A 19234-nucleotide genomic window follows, 5' to 3' on the forward strand; every position below is an offset into this window, starting at 1 on the left:
TATATATCTTTTTCTGCTTTGCAGCACTAGTAAGTGAAATGTTTCTCTTAAATTTAAATTAAAAGAAATATTTTTTTAGGAAACATGCGCACTGAGTATTTTGCTCTTTGTCTCCCCACACAATAAATCATATGAAAGTGTCCGCGATTCTGAAACACGTTGTCATGGTTGTGCATTTCTTAAGAATTACCGGAGTTTGTTCAACATGTTTCCTGACGCGGCTTGTGCTGCCGGCATAATTGATATTAAGAGCTAATTCATGGCAAAGACTTTCCAAATAGTTGAGAATGGCATTCAAACGTATAATAGAAGCACTATTGATATTACAAATGTTTGCACTATAATTTTGTTAAATGAACTCTTAGCGTAGATTTCGCAATACTTTTTAACACATTTTGTTCATAGAAAATACATATTAAATAATTACTACTTAAAAAATGATCAAAGTTGCTAATTTATATTATTTAAATCAGAGTTCAATTATTAAATGCTTCAATGTGTAAAGTTGGTTCACTTCATTTACTTTCAAATTCAATTTATTTTCTCTGCTTCGAAAATGCTAATAGTAAAATGAGTAAATGTTGATTCAAATTAGAACTGCACTTTTTACCAAAACGCTTTCGGATGCTCTTTATTTTCAGTTTTATTTACTTGTTTCCCATGTTTAACATAATAGAATTGGTGAAGAAGGCATGCTGATTCACATAACTTAAATATTAAATTCCTCAGATAATTAAAAATATTAGAATTCAGAAAATGAAAGAGAATTTCAAAGTGGAATAAAAGAAAATTTAATTAAAATTTAATAATTAATAAATTAAGAGCCATTCCTTGCATTGGAAAAACAAATATTTATATTGCATATTAAAATTTTTTAATTAGTCTGTGTAGATATTACGAACATTTATGAACCATTAGAACTCGAAGTTGATGTCTTTAAAATCCGAACTTAAAGTTGAATTTTTATATTAACTTTTAATTAGATGATATTTTCTAATATTATAAGTTTTGTTAAATAATGGTTATCTATGTGGGTAAACATGATCACTCAGTTTGATGGTTTATTAAAGGGTATCTTCAAACTTTCTCAAGTACAGTGAAAACATTAGCGTCTAACAATACACATCATAAAGATTCATTCTTATTTAAAAATTAGAATAGCTCATTATACTCTTAATTGCATTTCATAGAACACATAGGTTTCAGTAAATTGTAAACCTTTGTAAATTACTTAAGTTTCAAAATTTACCTAGATGCTAAAAAGCAGCATAAGTAGCAACAGTTACATTGTCAGTTATGGAGAAGTCAATAATGAACAAACTATTGATCCTAATATTCTCCTCTTCCGAAGCACTTTTGTTATGTTTGACATAAAAGTGCTGATGATGAAGATAAAACTTAAAAAAACATATAATAGAGAGAACAAAACTTTATTTTGTTAAAATTAATTTCATTAAATGAAATTTAATTTGAGTAAATTAAAATAATACAAATACTTTGGCACATATACAGTCAAAAATTACAATAAACATGAGAATTAGTCACTGCACTTACAATCACTGGTCGACTTAATTCAAATATATATATATATAAGAAAAATAAAAAAAAACCAAAGTACCAGATAACTGCCATAAAACAAAAAGAAGATGTTTATCAGGCTTATGTATCAGCCTTCAAAGAAGTTGTTGTCTACTCAAGCAGACATGCTGTAATCAAAACAACAATAAATATATATTTGGACTGACAGAACGCCATATCAATTAACTCGGTAGTGTTAAGCTCAAGATTAACTGGCAGCTCTAAACGAGAACAGTGTTTACGTGTACGTTTAAGATGGGTCTCGGATCAAAACGGTATTAAGGAAAATTGCTGAACTGTCTGAACTAACCAGACGAGGTATTTGTATAGACCTCTGGTTTATACTATAGCAGGTCACTAGCTGTTTAGGCAACACACTTTTAGGTTAAGGATTCACTCTCATAAATATTGTTAAACTTGTGAAAATGGGAAGGAGAAAGAAATGGTGGATAACGTATTTTGTAGTTACTCTGCTTTAGTCAGAAGCAGAACGAAATTTTAAAGCGATTATGACTTTCACTCTCTAACATAGCGGTCTACTGCGCTAAGACTTGAAACGTTATGTGTTTTATTAGGTCTTAGAAATAGTTTCGGAATAAACCAACAGTTCAGGTCACGGCAGTAGCGTGTATGTGAGTTGGTGAATTATCCTGTGAACCAAAAAAGCTAACCTGAGCTGATACTACTTTACTGAGAAACTATTATAAGAACGAAAAAATATTTACCTATAATATAATAAAAATATATATAATAATTTATAATATACCTATACAATATGTAAGTAACATACTTACTTGTGAGAATATGTGTATTTTTAATATTAAAATGGGGATTTTAAATGTATGACTTAAATAATTAAAAATAATTTTATATTCAAATTAATTATTTTTCTAAAAGTTATTATTTATATTCTATATATGTTTTATATATATTTTATATATTTTTATATATTACTGTTTGATATATGTTTTGACTCAAAGTATCGAAAAACACAATTCCATTAATTTATGCTTTTTATCAGTAATTCCTACCTGATTGAGTAAACCAAATTTTGAATATCACATAGCGTAATCTTAAGCAAATTTTGAGTTTTCTGAAACTTCAACTTTTTAATAATAATTCATTATTACATTGTGATTAATTCAAAGATAATAGTGAATTAGTACTTTGTTGCATACTTTAATAAAAAATAGAATTTACTAAATATTAACTTGTAAATATTAGTGACTTTACTAATTAAATTTAACAGTCAATATTCTGACTATTTCAAATGTATATCATAATAGCAAATAAAATTATTAAATCGAAGTTTTTTCTTTATAAATTCAGATTTTAATTTGCTTTCAATCTGATCATAAATATGCATCCTCATATATAATATCTGAAACTTTCATCCCGTGTTTTAGTACTTTCAACTGTAATTTAACTTTTAAGTGTAATTTTTAGAAGTATTTGAAAAGATCCTTTTGGTGAAAAGAAGAGAAATTTGGAGAATGATGTTTAAGATTAAAATGTTTATTTTTTTATAATAAATTTGCTGCAGACAGAAAATACATATATCTTTATATAAACAAAATTAAAATAACAAAAATTCATTAACTCTTTAAAACCACACTTTTTGTACTGTAATTGTTTATTGCTCATAGTTATAGAAGAAAACCCAGGTGCAGATTTGAGCTCAGGACCCTCAAGGCAATCTGCAACCGTTGAAAAATCAAAAAGGAGAAAAAAGAGTGTTATTTTTGTCGCACAGTGCAATTTCTTTTAAATACTTTGTTCTAGTGATAAAATCAATCAATTTTAGTTTAAATCAAAGTATTTACTACAGAAATAAGTTTCGATGGATGTATTAATATATTACGTGTTTATTTTGTTAGGTTTTAAAACTTAGAAAATAAACGAAAAACATATTTAATGTCATTTTTATTTTAGATCATAATTCATAATTTTAACACAATTCGTATGATGTAATATTGTACTCTTAACATATTATAGCATAAGTTAATTAAAACTAAATCTACAATAAAATAATAAAACTAATATTATCTGTATACATAAATAGATTTTTTCAAAATCTACATTCCAAAATTAAGAGAAATACACTTGGAAAATAATTACAGAAAATTAAAAACAAAAATAACTCTTGCATAAAATATACATTAAAAACAAATTTTTAATTAATTTCTTTCTTCCTGAGTTCTGCTGCCAATTACAAATCTTTTCCAATATTCATTTAATTTTCTTCCATTTGATTTGCTAAACAAAATCTGAAAACAGTTTTAGACTATCACATTTTTCAGATGAGTATTAATTAATTTTATTAACAAATATATTTTATGAAAGAGTTTGGATAATTAAATTAAAAAGCCTGCTAAACTAAGCCAAAAGGCAAAAAATCATTATTAATCATTTTGATGAAACTTGTCAAAATTACATACAATACTACTTACATGGCTATCGTGTCGTATGAGCGATTATTTTATGCAAAGTGTAATATGCTCAGTTATAATTACTTTTTTGTTTAAACATTAAAAAATAAACTAATAATTGTGCATTTTTATTAAGTTTACAAATTTTTTAAATACTAAACTAACTAAAAGAAATGTAAACTAAACTAGTTGTTATTTTTTTATTACAAGCTTGACACACATAACAAGCGTAAAGAACCGCTTTTATTTTTATTTTTATTGTTTTTTGTCTGTTTGTTTGTTTGTTTAAGCGAATTTATAATTTGTTGCCTAGATAAAGTTGCTTTTAATTTGGTTGTACTTCACAAACGAAATATGTTTCGAAACTGCAAGGTGAGTCGTTCCATTTTAGGCCTTTACCATCACGATTCCACAACTCCAAACAGTTTTCTTCTTCGCCATTTTCATAGCGGAAATTGTTTGGCTCGCCAGCATTCCAATTAGTAAACGTAATTGGGCGGCCTGTTGCCATCCAAAAGAAGTTACCTTCGTCAGCTAAATCAGTGCCTGATATCCAAAAATGCTCATGACCCAAACCTGGCGTGTAATAAAAAAGAGAAATAAATTTAATAATAAAATTTAACACATTTAAATCTTTAAATCGCTACATAATTTGATATCATAAAATATGTTGACCGCCTAAGTTGTACAACATTTTACTTAGGGTCTTCGACTTAATTGTGCAAACTTGCCGCTAACATTCACTTTTACTACATTGTCTGCATTTTTTTATTGCCACATGCAATGTTGTTAAGGAATTGCAGGGCTGCACAACAGTCATAAAAAGTGAACGCCCGCTTTCGTTGGTTAAGTAATTTGAACGTTGCAAATATTTATCGAGGCATAAGGCACAGTGAGCGTTAATGTTAAGCGTCTAGGCTTATTATTTCTTTCATAATTTCCGGGTATTATGTGAGGCGAGTTCTGTATATATATTTTATGATGATTATTTTTTCAATAGGTGCGCATGAACAATATAAAATTTAAATAAATATATGTTTAAGTATTTTTTTTAAATAAACTAATTGTACTTTTTATATTTGTGACAAATATAAAACAAAAAATTTAAAATATATCAAATAAATTAAAATTTTATGCTCAATAACTAAAGTTTATTCTTTCGATTTCAACACAATAATTTGCATTATTTATTTACTTATATTTTTTTAAACGTTGACTATCTATAAAATTTTTCTATTTGAACTGTATAACTAAGAAATAAATTTTCTAAGTCGGTTTTTATAGCCCGTCTTTAGCAATCATAAATACCCTAACTGTTTAATATATAAATAATTTATGAATATTTATTTTTTATACCAAAATCTTGTATGTGTTTTTCCAGTCTGTCATTTTCTTCTTGCGATGAGATGCTAGCCAAATGCATGCCATGATACCTGCAATACTGCGTTGCTTTGAACCAATTTGCCTGTAAAATCAAAAAAAGGAACATGTTAAATTAAAAGAAAAAAGTTAACATTTTTTGACTGTAAAATATGCAATCAAAAATATAATTTGAAGTTGGTAATAGCGTTAGCCTGTCAGCATGAAAAATATGATATATCAAACTAGCTTGAGGGATATTTTACACGTCAAGACATTTCAAAACAAATACCAAATTTTAGAAACAAACTATGAAAAACAAAATAATTTTATAATAAAGTGAACAACAATACCTTCATAAATCACAACTTTGTATACCAACATACTACAATTTAAATTTTTAAATAAAAACTTTAGCAATAACTAAATTCACTAAAACTTAATTTTACACTTTTTTATTTTATTGTAATAAATTATATTTTTAAAACAATATTTTTCTAAATGTCAACATTGCACTTTCCAGACACAAATTTATATATGAGTACATATATAGGTTATGATTTTGTGTTACATATGCAGATTTTAACTTGTGGCTTAAATTCTCCTGCAGCATTAGTATTTCATTATATTAGTACTAATTTGATATGCTATTACGATATTATATGTATCATAATATATGTTATGTGACGTCCGTATCTTCACATTTTCTTGGTTTACAAGTAAATCAAATTGTGTTTTATCTCGTAAGACAGCAGAAACTTCATTCCTTTCATTCAAGGTTTTCAGAATATGTAAAACATATTTCAGTTTAAACAAGTGTGATTAACTATGCTGTAGGTTAAAGTTTTGTAGGCAAATCCTTTTCAGTGAAACTATATTTGGTAGACAAACCGTAAGGATAACTGAAATCGTAAGGATAATAAATATATTTAAAAACGATTGATTATCTTTTATCTTTAGTGATGTTCAATGATATAACTCAATAACCACTTTTTGTCTGCCGATCGTATATATCCAGATATTAAAATTTTGGATCACAACGACAATTTAAGTATAATAATTTAATATATAGGATATAATATCTTCACTAAAATAACATTCTACGTAAATGATCTGTTAAGTTCAACCTCCAGGTCTTGTGTTATCTACTTTGAAAACTAGCCATTAAATGTTTTAAACTACAGGATTATCTATTTTGTGGTTCCGAAAGTAAATGTAGCCACAAAATGAACACAAGATTTTGATAAAATTTTTATTTTAGTATACTGTTTGGTGTGAAATACAATTTTGTTTTCCATTAGATATTTTACATTATTGAATACCTTTAAGATAATTTTTGTTTACTTATAGCTGATAATAGTTCGATTTAAACTGCAAAAATTTGCGACTTATCCACATACGTTATGGATTTCGACTTATGTGCTGACTTTTTTTATTGACATATTCACCATCCAAGTAATAAGTTTCATCTACAAATAATGCGATGCGAAAAATCTTAACAATTTTTCCAACACATTTAGCACATTAAGCGATTGCTATACGATCTATAATTTAAAATATCACAAGCTAACTATATGATGTCTCCGATGATAGTGTTGTTTAACATAAATCACTGAAACCATTCAAATATTTTTTTATCAATGCTATAAGCAATCAAATATGTTTTCAATAGTCTATATTGTTTTTTACTTTATTACTTCATAATCTGCTATATATTGCATATTTATTAGAATGATCGATCGCGAAAACTATGCAACTGATTTTGGATATTTTATATTATTGGATAAGAAGGAAAGATGTTGGACTAAGTTAAAACCTAATATATAACAGTGGTGTGTCAACAAAAAATTCCTTTTTGCTATCAAAATAAGTGTTTTCTAAAATTTTATTAATAATCAAACTCAATAATTAAGTTCAATAATTAAGAATAAAAGGATTTTAAGTTTGAATTATAGATTTTTTTATTTCAAATTGTCATTATTGATATTTCGTTATCTAAGAAATCACTGATAATATTATGCTTAGTTAATACATATTACATACAAAAAAAAAAGAAAAGAAGAATAAAGATAATATTATTTCTGATGCATTTGATCATTTATACATTTATGGTATTGATTGTTAGTTTTTAGGAATGCTAAATTAAAAAAATTAAATACAATTTTTCAATTTAGGTTAAGTGAACTTTATTTTTGGTTTACGCCAAAAAATTCTTTTCGTAGTAGAGCAATATATTAAAAGTAAAAAGCTAAGCTTATCTATAATGAATTTTAACATATTTATGACAGAATTTTAACTTAGATAAAATATACGAAAGTATTAGTAAGAGAATTTAATATTGGCAAAGGTAAACATCTCTCCAAAAGATCTGCAATGCTAATAGGATGTTTATTTTGATTTTTTGCATTCAAGTTATGTTCTGTGGCATTATTAATATATATTTCATACCGCTCATTATTGTAAGTGCTTGCCTTATAATAAATATCAAAATGTAATAGAATATAAATATTTGAATAAAAAGTTCTGTTGTTTTTTTAATAAGCATCAGCAAAAGGAATAACTAAAACTGAGTTCTCTGTAGTTGTTCACACATGAAATAGTTGTTGCAATTAATTTTGTATTGTTATTACTCTTATCGATTACGAAGAACACTTAAGTTTTAAACTGAATGAAGTTTAAAAACTTTTATTTAGTGGTAAACAAATTTGAAATGTTTCTTCATGTAAAATTAAATACACTTAATGAATTAATGATTTTTAATTTTTAAATAAATAAATTCTTACAAAAAAATAAATATTTAAATTAATGTTGTCTTAACATGCATTGATTAAATGCTCTCATTATGAAACTAAATATTTTTCTAAAAAAAAAATAACCTTCAATAAGATTGAGATACTCGTATTATTACTTAATTTCATACTATATATTTTCATAAATTCTTTTTCATTAATATTAATTGATAAGACTTATTACTTATATCAAAACTCTTGCGACATTATGGAATTTTCCGGTCTGACGATCTTGTCGTGTCTGCGAACTGCAAAAATTTGCATTAACAAATCTATGTTCTGTTACTGTGTCAATGCAATAAAATCTTGTTTATATATGGTCGTTTAAAAAAACTGTTTACACCTGCTGTAATGAAAATCGTAGTTAGTCTCTGCAACTGACATACTTTTTTACCATCGTAACTTTTAGTTCGAAATAGCAGTGACAATAAAAAGTAATATTAAATGAGCTGTCAGAGATTATTCCATTCATCTTTAGTCATAAATCCCGAAAACTAGAATTATTTGTTTATATAAAAATGCAATTGAAAAAAATTAAAAACATTAATCATTAAACAAAAAGAGGAGTTAACTTTTATTATTGGTAATATATTTTTAAATTATTTTAATGTAGTGCTTATTTTCGTGTCGTTTGAATGAATATAAGTTGCATTTAATGGCATTAAATATTTAGATCTATTCATTTTATTTTGAATAAAAAAAATATTTGCGTTTAATAATAAATAATGTACACTGACGTTAATATATCCGTTGTTAGTTTTCTACAATTGTAATGAAAATTTTTTTTTGTTAAATCCATACTTAAATATGGACTTTTTTATTTATACTTAAATTGTTAAAAATAGTTGTATAAAAACTTCTATCCCATAAAAAATATTTTTAAATAATATACAAATATTTTTATATATATGTCAAGTTACATGTTAATAATAACTTTTATTTGACCACTTTATGCTTTTGGAATTTTAATCAACAATATTTAATCTAAATAGATATTTCCTGAATCTCTATATTCTATTAATACATATTATACAAAAATTTAAATATCTTTATTCCCTTAAATAGATAGAAAAAATAATAAAATATATACTAAACAACATTTTCGTCATTAAAAGTTCATAAATAGAAACCTTTTTTGTTATGCAGTTAAAGTTGGTAGAATATTTTTATTATGAAATAAATTCTTGACAATGAATTTTTTGTACTACGATTTTTGTATTAAAAACAAACTATAATGCATTGAAAAAAGATCCTTGACATGCTTTCAACAAAATTTTACATTAAAGCTTTTAACGTCTTTGTATTAAAAAGTTTTATAAAATTGCGATAGTTTAAGCATGCATTTAAAAGAAAGTATCTTGCATATAGTGGTTTAATAGAAAGCACAAATTTAGTAAAGCAATTTACTTCACTTGCTTAGAAAGTCACTTTTATAAGTAAACTTATGTGAATTTGATAACTAGAAATCTTTTAATTTACATCTAAATATTTGACTAAAAGTGAAATATATATTATCTTAAAAATATAAAACATATGCTTTATATCGCAAATACTTTTTCGATTTTAACCTAACCCTAGCACTACCCTAATAATTAAAACTTCTCGAATATAAAATCAGTTTATACTATTGCATTAAAATTATTTTTAATAATTATTTTCATTGGACGAGGACAATTGTTTATAGAAAAGGAGAAAAAACAAGCAAAACGTTGCGATTGAATTTTTGTATTTTAAAAATAATACACGATTGTAAATTAAATTCGAAGTAGATAAAATCCACCCAATAGCTGAGTTTTTCCACTAAGTGTTAGGCCCAACTAATTGACGTTTGGCTTCTTGTTTTGCGATAGAGTCAACCCTTTCTATTCTCTCATGTAGTTCATGTCCCGGGAGCCATTACGAAATAGCGCAGTTCCTTTAGTAATGCCAACTTGAGTTGATTTTTGAATTTTTTATAATATATAGAATACGTAAAATCTTGTGTTTAAAGTAGAAATCTATACCCAAAAGGTCTGCGTCAAATTATTGCATTTCTGTGGTTGGACAACACGACGTGTTAACGAATATATTCGCTTAATTATGGTTGCAAGCCATTTTTTTCGTATAATTCTTAATTTTAAGCAACTATTATTTTTAAAGTTAAATGATCTAATAAATGACAAAGTTAACAAAAATATATCATCAAATTGTGGCTACCAAAAAATTGTAACCATGCCCAAATATCAATCGGAAAATGAAACTAAGTATATGAACTATATATGAAACTATATGAACTATATATGAAACTATATGAACTATATATGAAACTATATGAACTATATATGAAACTGTAGTGGCCCTCATATTAAATAGTAGAAAACCAATCGTAAACACATTAAAATTGAAATATTTAGAAGAAAACTTATCTGGCATTAACAAAAACAAGTTGACAGAAAAAGATAATGAAATAATAGAACAGACAAACTATATATAAAAATGATTAATCTGCAATGGCTAAATTATATATGTATATATGTAAATTATATATGTAATGAAGGATTTTCAAAGCCATATGTAATATGCTGCAGCTAAATGAGAATAAATTTAAGACGACTTAGTCAACTAACTGTAGTATATGTAATGAGATTAAGAATATAATACATTTAAAAGGGCCGGTGTCGTTTACTGTTCTAAATAAAGAAACAATGTTGTATGAAGATACCCATGATTCTATCTTAATAACTTGTATTGTTGAAGAAATATAACTACGATATTTCTATATTTAACCTAAAACTGTTTAAACATTACTCGTAAACATATGTGAACAACTTTATTTCTATACGATTGCATATCTATCTGATTGAACACCCCATTTCATTTGCTAGTGACTCTAATGAAACGTTCATACTGGATCACTAAACTGCTTTTGATGTGTAATAAACACATTAAGTGTGTTTTTTATTTTATAGTAAATGAAAAAATTTATTTCCCGCAAATAAAGGAGTACTTTGATGTGCTTAACGTTTATGTGAACTTTTAGGTCACAGGTTCTGTTCTAATGAACTAAGCTGTTATGTATGTGCTTAAATTGATTAAAGTGTCGAATCGCTCCACAGAATGGTGCAAAATATAATTAAACGTAATTGTTTTAGTCTAGGTAAATCAATTTAAAGCAGAAATTGAATATGAGAAATTTTCAATATACACGACACATCAGTTGCAGGAGATGATGAAAGTTGTTATTTGCGGTTTGCTACATATGTATATACGTATGAAGTATGTATCTGCCAGCAACGTAAGTTATCGATAAGTTATGAAAACATCATTAAAAAGTAAATAATCTTCTGTATGAATAAAAATAAATATATAATCAGTAAAAATAATTTGATACTCCACATTAGTAAATCACATTTTTAGAATTTTAATGTTCATTTGATACTACACCATTCAATAAAGTTTAAATTTTAATTGGAAATTTGAAAGAGATGAACAAATTTTGAAGGAGAAAGAAACATATTTCTTAGCGTATTAAAATCAAAAATAGATCATTTTTTTTAGAAGGTAGAAATGTATTTATAAAATTACGGTTACTTTTGAACAGTCCAGGCATTGTGAAAAGTAAGGAGACATAAACACTTTAAATATATATAATATATAATATATATATATATATATATATATATATATAATATAATATATATATAATATAATATGTATATAATATATATTGATATTCAAATAAACTAGTAGTATAAAAACTAAATGCATACAAACACATGTATATAATCTATTATTTAGGAGATAAGAATTTTAAAGGCACAAAAAAAATTTAAATTACTCCAAATCCTTTTAACAATAGCAATATACTCGATTTAAATGAGTCTCCCGTCCAAGATACCAAAGCAATAATAAAACGCTAATAGAGGAATTTGTTGAGATACAGCAATTGACGGCGTTTTAATTAATATGGACAATAAAAACACTATTGAAATGTAGATTAAATACCATTTGACATGTGAATGTGACTGGAATAGTGGTTTTTTATTATAATTTTTTAAAATAAATAAGAAATTTATACGTGGAAATTATATAATGCGAAAGATAAACCAACCTCATGTGGCAAGGAAATATGTTTATTAAGGAGATAACTGGATTTTTCCATCATGAAATTATGTCACCATGCTACTTACTGAAGTATTATATCCTACTATTATATACATATTTCCTAACAGATTGCATAATGATAACAGGACATATTGTTTATTTTATGTAATATAGAAAGCATTGTATAGGATATCATTTTATCTTACTACTGACTAAATTGTATTTTAAGTCAAATTAATTGAATGAAACTCATCCTGATAAAGCTGCATTGAGAATAACGAAAAGTAATATGCGGTATTAGGGTCTGGTGATAAACAGTGGTATCGTAAGGTCAGGTAGTATATAAATGAGTTTGTGAACTAGACCGACTGCAACATTAGCCTAATAACTAACCTAATAATCCATCACAAACTCACGTTTAAATATGGGAGGAATAAATGTTGGTAAATCCTGTAAACATTTGATAGTACTTGTTTATGTCAAGTTTTACATATTAAATAAAAATTAAATATGCTATTCAGAAATAGAATCCAGTCTTAACAAAAAGTATGAGGAATTAAAGTTTTTTTTGTTATTTAAAGCTATTCATAATAATGCATATGAATGCCAATTTTAAAGATGGACAGTTCACATTTGATATTTTATTAAAATTCTATTAATTGTTGTAACTCACTCTAGGACCCTCATGGTTCAATGCATTATGATATCAAATATTCAAACCTTGTATATGTTCGTTATCAATGTCACATAAATAGCTATCAACTTTTCATTGTTTGATTTTATTTTTTCCATAAAGTTTTCATATAAAAGTAATTAAATTCAATTTATGGAAAGAAAATAAATAATGTAATATTTGGTATTGAGAATAGAATTGTATAACAATATTTTAATGAAAATTCTTTATTATTTGTATCTAAATTGCTTCAAGACAATTCAATAAGAGTAGAAAATACAGTTTTCATTAAATAAATATAATTACATTTAATTGAAATTGAATGGTTCTAGCAGTTTCTTTTTTATATATTTTTGAATAAATGATACAATATTATTCGTTGTATGATGCTTCATATTGTTTAAAATCCTAATCTTTATTCTGTCTGTATACTAAGTAGAGAAATCGTCGGAATTTTTTCCTGAAAATTTGGAATTAATTAAAATCTTTGTGTTTTCTGAAAATCACTTTTTTTGAATTACCACAACCTGCTAGTAAATGAGAGATATATTGTATAAAAAATATCCAGAATTTATAAATTGAAAAACGTATGTAAAAAATACAGTTTCTTTCTAGTTTGTGGAGGATGAAATATCAATAATAACATTTTTATTATTAGAAAGTAATAAATAAAATTGTATAAATTTAAAATCAGATTATCCAAACTATTATAAATATTATATAATATTCTTCCTTCGCAACTGAATTGCAAAATGTTGAACCATGAATCATGTTTCTAATTTTAAACTATTTTGAGCAAATTTTTTGTATACGCTATATACTAGTATAGCTAATTTCTGGAATTTTCGAGGTTTAAAATTGTAATGTTTTTACATTGATTGCACTAACAAAAACATCACACCAACTAGGCAATTTTTATATTAATTACAAAAATGTCCGGCTATTGTTGATATCATGTAAAAATTCTTAGCTTTAAAACATGGTATCTCGAAAACTAAACTATACATAAGAAAAGTTGCTCAAAATGGTCTAACTTAAATCTATTGTCAAATAGATGAGTCCTGGTTTTATGAAAAATTAAGAAAGAGTAAAGTTTAAATAAATATTTTTTTTTAATTAATCTCAATATCGTTAGAATTGTATATTATTTTGACATAAAATACTATTTATTATTATCTAAAGTTATTGGATTTTTAAGAATTTCCTCACTAAGCTTAATTGCAAATCAATTTAAATCTAGTTTAATGTTATTTAAATTACTTAAAGGTTCTCATAATTTAAATTGATAACTAATAAAGTTGTTATGCAAACAGGAATTTGATAAAAAAACTAGTAGCATTAAGATTAAATTGCTTATGTCATACGTCAAATAAAATTTAATATTTGTTTTTGTTAAATTAAAAATTAATAAATGATATATAAATTTAATCTATCATTTAGAAATGATTAAATATACAAATAGAAACAATTCAATTTAGTTGATTTTATTCATTTTGCTATTATTAGTTAAAAATATTGCATTTATAATTTAGTGAATATTTGAAATCATCGTTATATAAATTCCTTTAATTAAAAATCCATTAATGTCTTTACTTCCATACTAATTCGAAAATTTATTTGTTTTGAAAGCCATTAACAATTAAAATCAATTATAAAATCAAATTTAATCAAAAGAATTTCTCTACAAAATTGTGGTTTATTACGCCTCACCGAGTATCTATTTCGATTCGATTCGATTTCATTTCATTAATATGTCAACGTCCTTGCGTAAAATAAATATTGAATGCTATTAACCTTGAACTAGAACCAACGCAGTGCTTTATTTCAACTTTAATGGCGGCGGCTTGTTTCATTTTTGTTTGGTAGATAATTGCATAGAACTTTTCGACTTTTGAAGTAGTACGAGTTTGTTGCGTTTATACAAGAGATATGGTTACGACGAAGTTTACCGTTATTGAATGCATCTAAATGCTAAGCACAAAACTCGTTTTTATATATGTAAATCATCAGATATTTTATTAAGACAACATTTTTGCATTGTTGATTTCGCGGTTACAGTTTTAACAGATATAAATATTTAGATAAATATTTAATTTTATTGAAAAATATTTTTCTGTAAAAAGAAAAAACAAAAAACAAAACAAAACAAAACAAATGAATATTTATTTTATTTATATTTTTTCTTATATTATTTTTTTATTCCATTGAATTTTTTTAATTTAAATAATTTGTGCATATAATACAGTTGTAGATAATTAAAACTGAAATTATAACAAAAAAAAAAATTTAGATACAAAAACCATCTAAAAATTAAGTGTCAACGTCTAAAGCGAATGAATTTATTACTAAGTAATTTTTATGTCAAATTATACAAAATATTTTGTTCACATTTGCAATCAGTGCACCACAAATTTTGTGTTTTGGTTTCCACCATAAATATGTCAAACTCAAGGCAAGTATTTCGATTGCTAATTGTAGGAATCAGTACATTATGTTAATTATATCTAGCATTGTTGCAGTTAGTAACGTTTAAGTATACAGATAAATTAAACAATCTTTGTTTGAGTACGTCTTTAAACTGAACTTTATTATTCTTTAAATTCTTAAATTAAGTCAACAAAATTGTCAAAAATGGTGATAAGAATATCTTTCTTCAGCAGAACTCAGTGAACAAAGAATTCCCACGAAAACTGCCAACTTACAGTTTATTCCATCTGAATACATTGCACTTGAGTTGCACTTATCAGGTAATCATATAATATTTGTTGCACTGAGGTGCTACATATGACTATATATACCTTCAATACTTATAATACTATGATACTTATGATTATACTAACATTTTTAAATAAGTTAGCAAACGAATATTGCAAAAAAATTAAAAATCAAAAAAAAACTTTGAACACTTGAAACGTGTTGAAAAAAAAAGGAATTAGAAAAAAAAAATGTTTTCAAAACAAAATGCAACAATAAGATCTTTTTCCTAACATATCTATATGACATATCTATGTATCTATAGACCTAAATGTTGGGGCCAAATAAGTATTGAACATTTTATAACACTTGCATAAGAAACTGTGAAACTGTTTAAGATTTTTTGTGATCATAAATAATACAAAACTTTAGTTCGATTATACATAATTCTCTGGGTACAGTATAAGTGCAGCCACTAGTAAAGTAAACATTAAAAAAAAAAACTACTGATAATCATGTTGTGAGGTAAGATCAATTTTTTACATAACTCTAAAGTGTCATATGAATGACACAATAGTTCGTCATATGAATGAATGACGAACTATTGATGTACAGTAAAACCCCGATTTGCGTCGTTATTTGGGACCGACAAAATGCAACGCAAATCGAATCACATTTCGCCATATATTCAATTTCCAAAAAGATTTTAGTTTTAACTACTTCATTGTTGATGAAAAATCACCTTTTAACTTTTAACCTTTTAACAGTAGTTGGAGCTAAATCCAGAATTCTCCCAATGTCAGCAGGTTTTTCCCCAAGTTTAAAACGTTTTAAAATGTCTAGCTTTTTTTTCAAAGAAATTTGTTTTCGCTTTTGACTTATTTTTATACTTTACAAAGCAGAAATTTACCTATCCACTTAACCAAACAAATGTAAACTAACACATTTTAACTAAAAACCTAATACATGTAAATTCCCTTTTAAAAAATGTAACTTACAACAAATAAAATGGTAAACCTCTAAAATAGTAATCCTCTATGTACGCATGTATTAAAATCGATGCAAATCGGGGGATTAGTATATTTCTCTTAATATATTCCAACAACTAAAGATTTACCTATTTCGTGGTTATGAAAGGTAATACTGTTTCAGTGACGCATGTTAAACAGAACTCTCATTTAAAGCATCATATGTTTACTTTGAGGTTTGCAGTTTTACAATATGTATCGTTTAACAACTGGTGAACGTGCTAAAATTGTAAAAACTTACTACAAAAAATTATGATAATTTTTCGCATATATTCAGTATATATATTTTCGAACTATATTCAGTAATGATGCCTACTTTTCACTTAATGAAGATATTGAGAAGTAAAATTTTCACATCTATGACAGCAAAAATACACATGTAATTATAGAAAACTATTTTTTCCAAAAAAATCTAATGTATAGAGTGGATTTTGAGCTAGGAGTGTAATAGGCTCTTATATATGTTGTTGAAATTAACGAAAGCGTGGCACAATAAAACATTTAATCTTGTGACTATAGCTACACGATCACCTTTTTTTTTGCGTTAAATTAAAGATATTGATGTAAAAGATATTTGGTTTTAACAGAACGGTGCCATACAACATATCCTATTTTCCTTTTGTTGCATGAGAAATATTTCGTACGTGTTATTTCATAGGGGTTTGTTACGATAAGATATCAAAAATTATCGCAAAAGTATTCAGAACTGTAAGTTATTTCGTGAAAAATATTGAAAACACAATCTGTTTGAAGTTAAAATTCTACTTTTTTCAATTATATCTAAAAAATTACTAAATTTTGTTAAATTTAATTAAAAATAAGTTATGTTTTGACGTTATTCTGTTATATATTGCATAAAATTTTAAATTCAATTAGTCACATCTGACTTAACATTTAAATGTCATTCAGTAATAAAATATATAACCACTTCAATTTCGAAACCAATTGATTGATTTAAAAAATTTTAAGAGCTATAAATTTAAATAGGAAACAGCATGATATTTTAGTAAAACGAGATAATCTAGTTATAAAAAAAGACGTCATACAATTAAATTACTTAAAAAGCAAAAGAAAATATTTATTTGGTCATATAGAATCGAATTTGGCTTAACAAAACTTTTAACACAAAAGTTTATATGTTAATATATTGATTTTTAACCGCAATCTTAATTTGAGAAAAAAACCTGAACATTACTAACTTTTAAAATTAATTACTAAACTAAAGATCAAAAAAGAGAAATTGAATCAATGTTAGTTAATATAAAATAGTTATGCATAATTGTAAACATATATGAATTTAGGACAATTTTCGATGAAAGAGGTTCAATTTTTTTTTAACAATATTTTTAATTAATACTTTAAGCAATTTAAAGAAATTTTTGTAAGGGAAGCAACATTTATTTCCCAACGAAAGTGTATGGTGCAAAATTATAATTTTTTTCGAATAACGAATGCTACTTGACCGACCACTTTTCATTTCATCTGAGATGACGTTATTTTAGCATTTGCAATAAAAGTTGTTCAAAAAAAGTGTAGAATTAAAAAAAAAAAATAGTAACCATCAAAAGCAAAACTAGTCTTCATTTAACTGTGATTTTAATTAAACTTCATAAATTATTTTTTTTATTATTTAAATAATTAACACAAACTAACAAGTTTTTAAGAGTCAAAAATTTTAAATTAACACAACATTAAATTTATATTTAATACTAATATGATTAAATTTAATTTTTATCATTTGTCTATGCGTTAGAGTATATATTAAATAATTTATTTAAGAAATTCTTTATACATTTATTTAATAATGATTTTTATATATTTTTTATCAGGCTATAGGTCACTTTTTGTTAAATAATTTAACGTTAGTTTAATATTTTTTAATATATTCTATATTTCGACTGTTCTTGAGAGTCATCATCAGGATCACAATCTAACATAAATTATTATTAAAAAATTTTTGGTCATTAAAACAATAAATTAATATTAATAAAACTATATCTGCGTCATCCTCTTTATTCTATTATCTATATTGCACGTCATCCTCTTTATACTACTGTCTATATTGCACTGTAGAATAAAGAGGATGATGTAGATATAGTTTTATTAATATTAATTTATGTTAGAACGTGATCCTGATAATGACTCTCACAGAGTGTCGATATATAGAATATATTAAAAATTATTAAACAAACGAATTTTTTAACAAAAAGTGACCTATAGTCGGATAAAAAAATATATAAAAACCATTATAAAAAAAAACAGGTCGATAAATAAATTCAAAATTTTATCTTTTTTATATATTTTTCCGAGTTTGTTAAAACTAATGATAATTAATCTCAAAATTAAACATTAATATTTAAACAGAAATATCAATACAAGTTATATAATGATAGGATATCATTTACCGGTTACTTTCAAATACAATATTTCATTACTCATCAAAAGTTTTATCTCTAAATTGGGATTCATTTGTGCCAATTAAAATATTCATGGAAGCAATATTAACATACATTTCTCGTAGCAACTTTCATCACTTTCTGTACGTTTTAAATTCATATACTTTTTAATAAAATTAAGGGAAGTGCAAATTATTTAATATAT

The 19234-nt window shown here is 25.2% G+C and overlaps 1 protein-coding gene across 1 annotated transcript in view; it reads right to left on the bottom strand.

Annotated features, from left to right (window-relative positions):
• Nucleotides 1-4196: 4196 nt before the first annotated feature.
• Nucleotides 4197-19234, bottom strand: part of LOC119661865 (rab5 GDP/GTP exchange factor-like) — a 16346-nt gene continuing 1308 nt past the window's right edge. Inside the window, exons 5-6 of the mRNA XM_038071373.1 lie at nt 5364-5472; nt 4197-4583 (exon numbers count right to left, since the gene is read on the bottom strand). Of these exons, the coding sequence (XP_037927301.1) occupies nt 4333-4583; nt 5364-5472 (360 nt within the window). The 3' untranslated portion in view covers nt 4197-4332. The remainder of the gene's footprint in view (nt 4584-5363; nt 5473-19234) is intronic.

This window comes from Teleopsis dalmanni, chromosome 1 (assembly GCF_002237135.1).
Source record: "Teleopsis dalmanni isolate 2A chromosome 1, ASM223713v2, whole genome shotgun sequence".
NCBI classification, from domain to species: Eukaryota; Metazoa; Arthropoda; class Insecta; order Diptera; family Diopsidae; genus Teleopsis; species Teleopsis dalmanni.